This window comes from Ceratotherium simum, chromosome 3 (genome assembly GCF_057802395.1).
Source record: "Ceratotherium simum simum isolate JZ-2026a chromosome 3, ASM5780239v1, whole genome shotgun sequence".
NCBI classification, from domain to species: domain Eukaryota; kingdom Metazoa; phylum Chordata; class Mammalia; order Perissodactyla; family Rhinocerotidae; genus Ceratotherium; species Ceratotherium simum.
This window is the reverse complement of record NC_141902.1, coordinates 36,069,532-36,083,548: the sequence shown is the minus strand read 5'-3', so window position 1 is coordinate 36,083,548 and position 14,017 is coordinate 36,069,532. Positions and strand designations below refer to the sequence as shown.

General features: G+C 45.2%; 1 protein-coding gene across 5 annotated transcripts in view; it reads left to right on the top strand.

The window, feature by feature from the left end:
• Nucleotides 1-14,017, top strand: part of RASGRP1 (RAS guanyl releasing protein 1) — a 74,709-nt gene that overhangs the window by 26,799 nt on the left and 33,893 nt on the right. For all 5 annotated transcript variants that reach the window (XM_087424942.1, XM_087424938.1, XM_014780560.2 and 2 more), the window contains exon 3: nt 11,876-11,981. In XM_087424942.1, the coding sequence (XP_087281068.1) occupies nt 11,876-11,981 (106 nt within the window). The remainder of the gene's footprint in view (nt 1-11,875; nt 11,982-14,017) is intronic.

Here is a 14,017-nt window from a genome sequence, read left to right as displayed (position 1 = left end):
CTTGGAGGATCCCTATTTAAGAGGGAATGCAGGACTGTCATAGATTAAAACCCGACACTCAGAATGATAAAACAACCAGGACAATAATTTGCAGCCCCTTCCTGCCACTTCCTAGCTGTGGGACCACTGACGAGTTAATTTACCTCCCTTGAGTCTGTTTCTTCATGTGTGAAACAGAGAAACGTCTACCATGCAGAGCTGTGGTAAAAATTAGAGAGAATGTCTGTAACACGGCATAGCCTGCATCTAGCACCCAGGGTGCTCGATATATGATGGTGGTGATTCTTAGTAATCTCGTTTACGTGTAGGCTGCCTCCAGAAACCCTCAAATGCTGAGGTAAAGGATGTGCCTCTAATCTTCACAACCCAGAAAGAGAAGCTGTGGGATATGGTGGAAAGGGCAGAGCTTGAGTCAAAAGACTGGAACTCAAGTCCCAACACTGTCACTCATCACATGGTGACTTTAGGTAGGCCACATCACCTTACTGTCTGTTTTCTCACCTATAAAATAATAAAAATAATGCCTATCCCACAGAGTTGTGAGGCTCAAATGAGCTAACGTGCAAGGAGAGGGTAGTCAGCGAGAAAGCACTAATAAAGGTATGTTATTAGTACTTCAACACACGGGTTTGTGTGCCTATGTGACAACTGTCAGGCAGCCTAGACATTTGGGACCCACAAGTCAACCAGATATCACAGTGGTTTGGCCTCAGTTCAAGACCTGTTCTCCCCAAAAGATATCAAAGCTCTTTCCTTATCGTGACTGAGGCTCCTGATTATCTCTCTGCTGGGAGGGATGGAGGCAGGACATTATCAAGCTCTCATTCTGCAGATGAGCAAATTGAGGCTCAGAAATGATCAGAGCTATCCTGGGGCTGGGAAGCCTGGGTTCGAATCCCAGGTCTGCCACTTAATAGCTAAACTCTGGAAAGTTACCCACTTTTTGCCTCAGTTTCTTCACCTATCAGATGACAATAATACCACCTATCTCATAGAGTTAATACATGTAAAGACTCTCTTGGAACAGTGCCTGGTACACAGGACACACTCCATGTATATTAACAAAAAGAGCAACAGAGAGAGAGAGAGAATGCGAGAGGGAGAGTCAGGCTAAACTTTGAATGTAGTTCGTTTCCTCTAGTCAGATGCTGCGTTTCCTCCGACAATACCAAATATTTCTCCTGGCTCCTCTGTCTTCCAGTTGGTATCAACATTGTGAGTCTCAGTGTTGCATTTTTGCCCATTTCTGTAAGACGATGACACAGCACCACCAGTTCATGACCTGGGCTGTTTTGAAACACATTCTTATTTGGCTCTTGGCTCCTGAGCAGAGGACCGTTTCTTCTTTTCTTCAGACAATAAGAGATTCCTCACCGCCCCCACCCCACCCTCCAACCATACCTCCCCACCTCCTGTGCACTTCTCTGTCTCAGAGTTCTTCCCCAGGGCCTCATGCAGACTTCTTTCTAGTACTCAGGAAATGAAGAAATCCTTCTGTCTTGAGGGTCTGAGGGGCAGGTGCACTTAAAACCTAGTTTTGGAAGGCCCCCAACTAACTCTGCCGTGGAGTGGGACCATGCATGAGGAGAAACTAAGTCCTATCTCAGTGGCACAGACTGTGTGACAAACCACAGTGGACAGCCAGTCTTTGGTGATTATAGTTATGTATTTCATGAAAAATCATAGTTCCAGTTCTGGAATAGCCAAAGGCTAAGAGGAGCAAAGAGAAAAGCAAAATAGCGTTCCCAATCCAGCAAGAGAAATAAAAACAATTGATCACTGTTATGGTGCGCCACAGGCTACTAGGCCTTTTTCTGTATTTAATCAAACGTGATCTGATCCTAACTACAACCAAAGAAGGGGAGAGGAGATTTTCAGAATAACTTCTATGTGATTATGAAAGACTTGCTCGGTTACTTTTACGTACCTGCAATATGATGGTGTTTTTGGTACAGGACAGTTCACTGAGGAGCATCGTAAGCCGAGGACAGATGCTATGGTGAATGCACAGTTGTGCTGAGACTGTATTCGGAGCGTCGCTGTTTTAGTTAGCGTGCACCGATTGCTTCAGTGCTGTCAGGCACTGGAATGCGGTTATCTAGGCGTCCGGGTCTGTTAGGATCCAGTCAACATTGAGAAAAACTTTCTGAAGGAGGTTGAGTTTGTGGCTAACCGATCAGTCTCAGATAGGCCTGGTATTCCCTTGGTGAGTAATTGGAAAGTTCCCTGAGTTGCTTCTCAGAACCTATCCAGCCAGTCAACAAATATGCAAAAAAGGCCCAGAATTTAGCAGTCAAGGATGAAGCAGCAACAGGAATGTGCTCCAGGGAGCAAGGAAGAGCACTGCTCCAGATTGTCCTCCCGTTTTGTTTGCATTTCTTTGTCTTCGGTCTACTCCCCCCGTTGCTGGCCTCCCTCCCAGCCACCTGCAGGCAGCCCTCTGTGTCCTCTGGGAAGCTGTGACAAGGCCCTGCTGCCTGTTCATCCCCACCAGGCACATTCCTGTGGTGCTGCGGTGGGGAATGGTCACTGTGTGTGAGCCAAGTAGGCTGCATTGACAGCAGCTCACCAAAGAATCAAACCACAGCTTAACTACCCAGCCAGATAATTGGATTGTTCCCAGGAGTTCGATGGGCCCCGGAGAAGCAGCAGCCCAGGGTATTCAGTTGGCGCTACCTTCCAACAATGGCTCTTAGAGTTTGAGGTCATGGCGTCATCCTGGATTCGGATTACTGGGTCTGCCCAGGACCTGTCGTGCTCCTCCATCCCCTTGTCTTCTAGTGCCAGCCCAGCCCCCAACCCCACACCCAGAACTGTGTCCAATTTGCAGAACTGAAAAGGATAGAATCCCTCACGACTTCTCAGACCCCTGATTCTTCGTGACAGGTGCGGATTGAGGCAGCAGTCCCCAAGGAAGGCTGGCCTGTCTTGCCCAGCAGAGGCAATACAGCTAAAAGCTCTTTTTCACTTTAGGCAATTCATGCGCTTGGTTAGACATTTATAGATTGCAATCGCTCATCCAAAAAATCTAGGTCATCGTTTACATAGAGCCTCACGCTTCGGAAGAAAAGCCATGCCCAGGGAGGAACGTTCCAGTCGATGTCTGGGTTGGCTGAGGGAGTGGAGAGCGTGTCTGCTGCAGGAGGAGGGTGAAGTGGGCCAATGCAGGGGGGCTGTGAGCCCTTGGGGGACTTGGTGTTTTCAGCCACACAGCCACTGGCTCACAGGCTCTCCGGGTTCTAATTGTCCTAGCTAAATGGTGCCAGTAATAGCTGCCTCGTATTGATGTCATGAAAAGGGGTGGGTTTAAGGGTTCAGATCTCCAGGGAGTGATAATTGCAGTGAGGGGGCGAGGTTGGTCTGAGTGGGTGCAGAGCTTCTTGGGGAGAAAAGGGGAAGTGGGGCTGTGGGGAAGGGGTTTGGCCTTGTAGCATGGATGGCTGAAGGTTAGAGCTCTTTGCAATATAACCAGTCTTCACCCCCTCACCTTCTAATCCCTGAGGAGACGCAGATGCTGAGGAAGGAGCCCTGGGCTGGGGGCCAGAGGGCCATCCTGCACAGGAGCCTCCACTCACCCGCCCGGTGACCATGGCCCAGGCATGATAGTTCGGTTTCCTCATCTTTAAAATTGAGCCCATGGTCCCTGCTACAGCACAGACTTGTGCGACTCAGATGTTCAACACAGGGGATTCTGTTCTTTGAACCCACATGCTATAAAAACATAATGTATTGGTATCAGGTGTTCTCATCTAGGGAGAATAGTGGTTCTCTGGCCACTGGCTGGCTTCAGGAAGGTTTGTGTGTGTGCATGCACATTCTGTGTGTGAGTCTGCACATGCACGCGTGTATCTAGATGCTGCACAACTTGAAATGCCTGCTCCTACTCCCCCTCCCCACTCTGCCCCAGCAGCGCAGTGAACAAGTATCAACAGAACGCAAGGAGGGAGCACTGGTTCATTTTCTTCACCAAGTGTCTCCCTGGTGGGCCTCTCAGGGACAGGCCTTGAGGGAGGCCTGATTAGACGAAAGCCCCGTTATGTAGGGTTGAATAGCTGGGTTTTTCCCTGCTCTGAGTCTCTGGCCTTGGCGGTCATCAGCCCCCAGGGGTTGATGGAGAGAGGAGGGGAGCCTGACCAGTCCCTTCCGCACTTTGGTAAGACTCTGCTTGAAGGCCTGTTGCGGAAGTTTGAAATTGCAGGTCATGGTTAAATTGAGGCTGTATGTGGCCCATGTTGTGGTGTCCCCCTGGCCATTGCAAATAAATAATTAAAAGCTAATAGTAGCCAAGGTATTCAGAGCTCCTGGACACCTTACTGGGCCACGGAATAGAAAATATTCTAGCTAGACCTACATTTTCTCACTCCTGTGGCAGGCTGCGTACCATGGGCCTGAATCTGAGGTGCCAGGTTATCCCAGAGGGAACAAGAGCAGGGCCAGGTTTATAAGGAACTGGGAGCTTCTCCTCTCCCAAGTTCTCACTTTACATTAAAATTCTTGCCCTTGGGTTAGAGCACTAACCACTCCAAGACAGACAGGGCTGTTGTAATGCCAGATCCCTGAGAGCATTCACTCTTGAAGTCCTCTCCTCCAGAGGAATGTGTTGGTCTGGATTAACTGCTCCGTCACCAGGCAAGGCCCGGAGGGCATGAGATTAGGAGTGAGGTGAGGAGGAAAGTGGGTTCAGGAGCATCCGGGAGCAAGACCAGGTAGGAAGGAATAGGACAGGAAGCTGAGCAAGCTCCCGCCCTTTGACCTCAGGTCTGCTGCTGAGAGCTGCAACCAGGCATGTTGGAGCAGCTGCACCTGGCCCGGGAGCTGACTGAAAGCATCTCTTCCCAGCTCCACGTTCAGTGACCGCACATTGGTAGCTTGAAATTGGCCATAGGGGAGCATTTACACCACAGAAATCTGCAAACACTATGCATCAGGGTCCCCATCACCCCCCGAGGAGAGCTGTTCTTTAAACTCTTACCAGCTCACCACGGGCGGCAACCATGCTGATTCTCACACTTGCCCTGTGAAGTGAGACTCTGTCCTTAGCAGATCACTTGCTTTCTCCCGATTGTTCTCTCCCACCAGTCTTGAGGGGCTGGGGACGAACACAAGATCAAGAGGGTGTCCGGTACATGTTTTAAGCTGCACAGGTGGTAGAAGCTCGGAGAGCTCAAAGGATGCGTCACCACATTCTTTCTCCACATGCACTTCCTGCCCCGGTTGCAACTGTTGGCACTAAAAAAGCAAAACAGAACAACAACAAACTAGTGAACTATTTTCAGCTTGGCAATTTTTGTATACTCTCCAAATAGGATTTACTGAATTACTAGTCTTGCTGTCAAGTAGGTTTTGTTTCTCTGGAACGTTTATCGCATTGTTGTACATTTAGAATTCTGTGTGTATCTGTCAGGTTCTACCTGGATCCAGTCTTCTCATTTCTGGAGATACTAGGTGTGTGTCTTATCCCCCAACTAGATTGTGAGCTCCTCAATGACAAGGGTTTTCTTAAAGCTCTTCAGATCTCCTTTGGTACCTAGGACAGTGTCCTGCACAGAGCAGATTAACTATAAAGTGTTTTTAGTTGAACTAGAATGAAGAGTTGGCTATGTAGATAGTTAGGGAGCCGTATCTGCTCATTGAAAGTGTACAAGTGGAGGCTGACAGCCAGTTACCTGTGATGCTTTCAGGAGGAAATAATGCATCTAATAGTAGGTCGAAGTAGAAGATAAGTTTCTAAAGTTTTTCTACCCCAAGATTTTATGATTCCAGGAAGTGTAGCTATTGCCAGCATTGAGTCTAATGATGGAAAACGGGTTGTTGGCTCATAAAAAAAAAAGCCACGTGGCTTTTCTGTTTGCTCTGTGGAGCAAATGATCCAGAGGTTGGGTGGGTCTTTGACTAGCATACTTTTCTAGTAGCATACATTACTCCTAAGATCAAGTGAGAAAGGATGTAAGATGGACATTTTGTACCCCACTGAGGTTTCAACAGTTTAAAGAACTCTTTCTCTGAAGTGTGAGGAGAAGCATATGGTAATGAGAAAATCTGCACATTTTATTATGCATTGCAGATTTTACTCATTAGAATTTTTAATGATATGACACCCTGCATTTTTAAAAAGCCTAAAGATACAAACAAAATGAAATTATTCATTGAAAATATTTAAATCAGCTTTCAGCCATTATATCAAAATATCAAAATAAAATCTAGCAGCCTGGAAGGTAGTTCCCCTTGACCACCCACCTTGAAATCTGACTTTCAAAGGGAGGCTCTTCCCCTCTAAAAGGAAGAAGTGCACACTCTCTGAGAGGAGGGGAGGAAGGGAATGCATCCTTGATGAGGTCATAGGGAGAATGAAGGTCACTTAGGGGAGAGATGGTGGTGGGAATGAGGGCAAGTGCATAGCTGAGACATTCTCCCGTTGGAAAAGGAGAGCCCAGAAGGGAGTTCTGGACCTGGGGCAGATATGCCTCTTCCCTCGCCCCGTCTCTGGCTCCCTTTGCTGAGTGAGTCATCCCCTCCTGGCCTTACCATTTGCCAGCCCTCACTCCCACAGAGAGTCTGCAAGGATTAATAAGCTGCAGTGGGGGAGCATCACAGAAGTCTGTGGAAGAGGGGGTACAAGGTAAAAGTGGAGAGCGAATGTGATCGTGAGACTTAGGCACAGCACCCTTCTTATCTTAAAGGTAACTTTAATGATCAATATCAATCAACCAAGGCATACAAGAGTTTTTCAGAAATCACCAGAGGACAGGAGCTGTTCTTCCAAATGTGCATTGGTTCCAATCCACTATCCCAGTGGCATCTCTTAGACTTGCAGCCCTAAGGACTGGAGATCTTAAACTCATCTACCTTAGTCCCCCGTTGAATACTTGAATTCCCTATCCTGACAAATGGTCATGCAGCACGCAGCCGAGGGTAGTGGAAAGAGCTGGGGTTCTGGAATCAAACAGACCTGGAACCATATCCTAGCTCCTCTACTCACTGTCTCTTTGACTTAGAACAAATTACCTAATCTCTCTACGCTTTAATTTCGTCAGCTATACGTTATGAACAATACCAACATTGCAGGGTTGTTGTGAGAATCGGAAATAACATCCTTAAGGTGCTTAGCACAGCCCCTGGTATTTAGTAGGATGTCAATAAATAATAGCTGCTATGTCAATTACAATAATATAATTAAATATCTATCTTCAGCCTGCTCTTGAATGCATGATGGGAATGCTTCCATTGTTGGGCAGTCCTAGTTGTTAGAAGTTTCTGCCACATGTTGTGCCAAATTCTCTTTCCTATAACTTCTTCTGTTCAGCCTCTCTGGTTCTGCCTTTTGTGGCCCCACAGAACAAGTCTAATCCTTATCCCGCAAATAACACTCCAAATATCAAAGATAATTCTAACATCTTTCTTGAGTCTTCTCCATGGTAAACCTATTTAGTTCCTTGAATCTTTCCATATGTGACTTCGTTTTGATCTCACCCAGGATACTTCTAAGCCCCTTTCCCTAATATATGAGCATCCATGGAAAGATGCTAGCCAGCCACAAAGAACAGTTGAGATAGCAAGTCGTAGATTCTGTCCATACTGAATAAGCCTGAGACTGTGTCCATAACCCCAAGAACATTCTAATGCATACCCTACAAACATGTTTCACAGTTTCTCTTGCTTCTTACCATAGTGTATGGGAACATGAATACCACTACCTCTGTGAGGAAGGATGCATTATAAACACTATATTGGGGGCCGGCCCAGTGGCGTAGTGGTTAAGTTCGCGTGCTCCACTTCGGCGGCCCGGGGTTCATGGGTTCAGATCCCGGGTGTGGACCTTCACACTGCTCATCAAAGCCATGCTGTGTTGGTGTCCCACATACAAAATAGAGGAAGAGTGGCACGGATGTTAGCCTAGGGACAATCTTCCTCAAGCAAAAACAGGAAGATTGGCAACAGATGTTAGTTCAGGGCCAATCTTCCTCACCAAAAAAAAAATAACTATATTATCAGATGCTGAATTGAAAAGTTTCCCCCCATAATTGTGGTAGATTTGATTGCATTATTGGGCCCCCCCACCGATTTTTCACCTTCTTTGTGTCACTTTTCCATGTGACCTTGAGGTTCTTGCCCTTTGACTGGAGATTTAGCAGTGTGACTTGCTTTGGCCAACAGACTAAGGCAGAAGTGACAGCACACCAGTTCCAAGCCTAAACTTAAGAGGCCTGGGATATTTCCAGTTGCCCTTCAGTGCCCTGCCATCGCCATGAGAGAAATGCCTCGGCTAGCCCCCTGGTTCAAGGAGGCTGGGGGGCATGTGGAGTGGGGCTCCCAAGAAAGCCCAGCCTAAATCAGCCGACACCCAGCCAACTCATAGACACTTGAGAAAAAAATAAATGATCAGTGTTTTCAGTCACTGAGTTTTGCGGTGGTTTGTTTTGTAGGATTTTTGTGGCAAGAGATAAATATTATACAAATTATGTGGGCCAGAAAACATAGAGATAGCAATACTAACCCTACCTCACCAGAATATAAGTTTAGAAAAATTAATGAAAGATTTTCAAAACTGTAACCAGGTTAGCTGAATACTTCATAAAAATGATTTGTCAAGTTGTAGCTTTGAGTTTCTTTTGTAAATTATGGCCAAGAAGAAAATAAGTGTGTATGTTATATATCATCAATCAAAGAGCTACTGACAAAAGCAAACTCAATATCCAAAGATGCATGAAAAGGTAAGGGATCTCCTATTTGATACAGTTCAGTTCACTCATTTATTCAACAAATGTTTAATGAATACCTACTATGTATCAACACTTTCTAAGCCCTGGAGACATGGTTGTGAAAAAAACAGCCAAAGCTCAGGTCTCAAGAAGCTTATATTCTAGTCGAGACTCAGAAAATAAAAATTAAACAAATAAAATAACTTCAGATCATGATAAGTGCTGTGAAGAAACTCAGGCAGGGTAATGGCTACCTTAGGTAGTTTAAGGAAGACCTCTCTGAGGATGTGACATTGAAATTGAGACCTAAATGACATGAAGAGGCCAAGGGAAAAAAGACCACATTGAAGAAAGTAAATGTAAAGACCATGAGGTAGGAATAAGTTCGGAAATTTTGAGGTATAAACAGAGGTGTGGAGAGAGTAATATGGTATGAAATGAAGTGGGAAATATTAAAAGGGGCCAGAACATGTTGCACTCCATTGGCCATAGTAAGAAGTTTGTGTTTTATTACAAGTAAAATGGAGTCCATTAAAGTGTATTAAACACATGACCTGATTTATGGGTTTTAGGAGCTGACTCCTGGCTGCTGTGTGGAGAATGGATTGTAGGTGGACAAGAATGGAAGCAGGGAGGTCAGTTAGGTCATTGCATCATGGTGATGGCTACAACTAGTGTGATGGCAAGGGTGGAGAGAAGTGACAGATTTAAGATATATTTTGAAAGTAGAATCAAGACTTGCTGATGGAGTGGATGTGAGGGAAAGTGAGAAATGGAGGATGACTCCTGGGTTTTTTGTTTGAGTAACTGAGAGGATGGTTGGTGGTGCCATTTCCTGAGATGAGGAAGAACGGAGAAGGAATGAATTAGGGGGAGGGGGAGGTCAAGAGTTTTGTTTGGATGAGTTACGTTTGAAATTAGATATCTGAGTGGATTTGCCAAGTAGGATGTTGGACATACTAATTTGGTACTCAGGACTGAAGATATAAGTTGGGCAGTCATCAGTATTTAGATGGTATTTTAGACAAAGAACTAGATGGGTTAAAAATTTTTTTAATTTAAAATTTAAGAAGTTTTAAATTTTAAAAATTGTTAGAAAAAAAGAAGTGGGAGTGCTAAGCCACAGAGCACACTGACATTTAAAAGCTTGGTAAAGGAAGAGGAGACAGAAGAGCCTGAGAGAGAAGCTAAGAGAGTGTGATGTTATGGAAGCCAAGAGAAGAAAGTGTTCCAGGATAGAGAGACGCGTCAACTTGGTTGGGTTGAATGCTGCTTGAGTCATAAAGTAAGATGAGGACAGAGGAATAAACTATTAGATTTGGCAATGTGGAGCTGGTTGGTCACCTTGAAAATGAAATATTTAGTGGAATAATAGAGAGAGAAATCAAAATGGAATGGTTGAAAATGAATGGGAGGTGAGAAACTGTTGACAGTGAGATTTTGCTGAAAAGGGGAACAGAGAAATGAAGAGGTAGCTAGAGAGGATGAGAGTTTATGGTTTTGTTTTATTTCATTTTGTTTTAAAAAGGAGATTCTGGGGCATGTCTAAATGCCAGTGGAAGTAAATCCAGAGAGAGAGAGAGAAGTTAATGCGGGAGAGAAAGTGGACAAAGGCAGGATCAACATTCTTGAGAAATGTGGAGACCCAGAACACGGTGGAAGCATTGGCCTCCGAAAGGCCTTCCATGGAAACAGGGGAAGGCAGGCAGTAAGAATAACAGAGTGTGGGTAAATTGGTGGATTTGGTGATGGGAATGTGAGTGATCATGTCAGTTTACTTATATTTTCTCAATGAACTGTGACTTTAGGTCATCATTTGAGAATGAACCAGGACTTCTGAGTCCTGAGCTCCAATGCACTGTGTCTTTCATTTACCATTTGGTACAGTTGGAAAGAGCGAAAATGACAACCTCTTTTGTATAATGTTTTTTAAAGAGCTATCAAATGGTAAAACAATTCATGTATATTCTTTCATCTGATACTTTACCTTGAATCATTCCAATTCCCAGCAGGGAACAGAATTCACATGGTTTGTTTAAATGAAGAAACTACCTACAGAGATAAGAGTGGAATTAAGAGATGCTGCACCCAGAGACTGTCAACAGCCAGAAGTCATTGCTACCCTTAAGTCCAAAGGGTCAAGGGAGATTAAGTGTTAGCTCCCAGTGAGAGCTGGAGTCATGAAGGAGGGGGTCAACCAGTGTGATCATTCGTTGAAGAGACCTGTAGCTACTATGAGTGCCAAAGCAGAGGGAATGAGAAAGAAATATCCTGACTTCTCTCTCCTCCCATCTCTTGCTGATGCTTCCCAATGGCTGAACCCAACTGGAAGCTGGCTGGCAGCTAGCATGCAATCCATGGTGAAGGACAGAGAATAGATCTGGCAGCAAATAACCAACACAGCCCCTAACACTTCATGCCATAACTGTTGAAAAGGTTTTGAAAACCACTCCAAGAGGAATCTTTAAACCTAATGCCAGTGTATAGAATGCATCTTATTATTTGGTACCAGCTGGGATTTGGAAAACCTAGCTAACCATGCTCTTTGATACAAATCATCATGGACACTTGTAATCCACCCATAATCTCCAAATGTAATGTTTGCCCATAGTCTTCCTCCTTTATTTCTAGCCAGAGGCATATTGCCCATAAAACTAGAGTAGCTTATGTTTCAGGGCCCCTCACTGGCATGAGACCCTTTCAAGGCCATGTGAAAGCCCTAGAAATGTATTCATATGGTTATATGTTTTTGTAAAATTTGCAAAAGTAAGGTATTTTAACTGTAATCTATTAAGACTATAACTTTTATCACTCTGACCCTAGAAAGGACCCCCCCCCCATTTTATGCATTTTAGGCTCCACAAAACCTGGATCTGCTCCTGCTTTCAACAGAGACTCAAGTGTACTGGTACAAATATTAACCCTTTCCCAAGATTCTACTGCTTTTGGGGTGGGGTGGTTAATGAGCATCAAAATGGACATTTGGGGAAGGGAAGAATGTGGCAGGAGTATAAGAAAAGCAAAGAAGGGAGGGATGTGTGGTGCTGGGGGCAGTGGAAGAAAAGTCCTGCCTGGAGAACCCACACTCATCCACCCTCGAGGAGTGGAGAGTTGTCACCCCAGGTGACTAATTTTTCTCCGGGGCCTCGCTCAGATGCTGCTGTTTATGTTTTCAGATGCAGATGGAAACCTGTGTCGAAGTAACCAACTGTTGCAAGTCATGCTGACCATGCACCGAATTATCATTTCCTCTGCCGAACTGCTCCAAAAGATTATCATACTATATCCTTTAGCACAGTGACTGGCAATCCCAAAGTGGGATTCATTCAGAAGTATCTGGAACTTTGAAGTATGCTTTCATTTTGATTGGTTTGGAATGACCCTGAGAGGTAAATGGGTTCACGTGTCCTTCCAGGGTTATGAGATTTGTGTGTGTGTGTGTACGTACATATGTATGTGTATTTTCTGTTGGGTGGGGCAATATGATCGATGCTGATTACTCTGGGAAGTAGTCAAAGAAATCAACGTGCAAACGCAGACTTCTTTAGTATCTCTTGCTAATAAAAAATACTTGTCCTGTAGATTAATCAAAATTCATATTCGTCCTGTGCCAATTGACGAGGGTGCAAGCATGACTCAAATGGTAAACTGCATTCTGGCTTTTCCGTCCAGTTCTTTAACCTTCCCCAGGTTCTGAAGAAACTTCCTGATGCCACAGCATCTGGTGAGTCTGCTGGTGCCTTTTCGCTTCAGGCAGAGGCACTGGCTATGCGCCAAGCAAAGCCTGCTGAAGTTTAACCTCCTCATGGGTGTGAATTGAGTAGGGTGGAGAAAGCGCCTGCCTTCTCCCTCTCACTGATGACACTGTAAGCTGTGGTCCCCAAATAGAATGGGCTGTAGGTGGAGTGAGACTGTTTAGCACCTGAAGCTCAGGTCCCTGGCACTGAGTCATGGTTTGTGGCTGCTCTAATCCTTCACCACTCTCCTGACCCGTCCCTTTCATCTTTTGGCACACAGAAAAAAATACAAGCCACCAGGACTGAATCTCTTCTCTAAAACTACTTATGAGTCTTTCCCTCTCGTACTAAAGGAGGTGTTTCCAGTGCATTCCAAGGGCGGAGCGTTGAGAGAGGTCCACGTGATAAGCTGTGCAGGTAGTAAGTGGTGGCTGGTCTGCAGAGAATTTTAAGACCATAATAAAACCGACTCAGAGTTGGTCTACTTTTTCTTAACTCCATGTACCAACAATTCTAAACAATGTCAGTGATTAACTACTCCTCACTGAACAAATTGTTTGTTGGTCTGAGGACTAAGGTGTCCCTGGGGTGCCCGGTGGGACAGACCCCTCTCCCCTTCCTGTCCTCCCTCCCACTTCTCACAGAATCTTACCCCATCAGTTATCTCCTCTCTCCATATACTTTTAAAGCCTGTCTCTTCAGTGACCTGCCCCTCAACCTAAAACACATTCAAGTCTCCCCAACCTAAAAATAAACTCTGAGGTCTGCCTCCCCTTCATTCCATTGTTAGGGTTAGAAATTTGATGTGCAAACTTCTTAAAATAGTCTGCACTCACTATCTCCAGTCTCTCAACTCCCACTCGCTCCTTCACTAGACTGTGGCCCTCACGCCTGTACTCAAACTTTCCTCTGATGTCACAGTGACCTCCTAGTTGCTAAGCCCAGTGGCTTTTTTCCATCCTTGTTTACAGTGGGCATTACTGACAATCCCCTGCCTCTCCAAACTCTCTCCCTCCAGGGCTCCCAGACGCACCCTCCTGGCTCTCCTGCCTCCTGGGCTGTCCCTCCTCCAGCTTTCCATCTAGCCTCTCCTTTGAGCACCTCTTAAATATGGGGAGAACATCATGGTTTTCTTCTCACTCTACTTCCTTCCCTGGGTGATTTCACCAGGATTTCCACCACTGTTCCTCTGTGCTGATGACTTTCAAGTCTATATTTCTCTAACCCAAACCATTTTTTTTTTAAATGTTTGGACTAGTTTGTCCTGTAGACATTTCAATCTTAATATGTTCAAAACTTAACTCATTAGCTCACCACTCCCATCCCCAATTACTACCCATTAATTCTGCTTTGACACCTGTATTTTCATTTTCAGTTTCAGTTAATGGTGTCATTACCCATCCAATTGCCTAAACCAGAAACATCAGAAGCACTCTTGACTCCTTGCTGCCTTTCATCTCCTACCGAGTCCATTACCCAATCCAGGGTTTTTGCTTCAGAAATGACTCTTCTCTGGTCTCTTCTCTCCATTCTCAGGCCTCTGTCTTAGTTCAGGCCCCCATCGCCTCTCTCCTAGGCCTC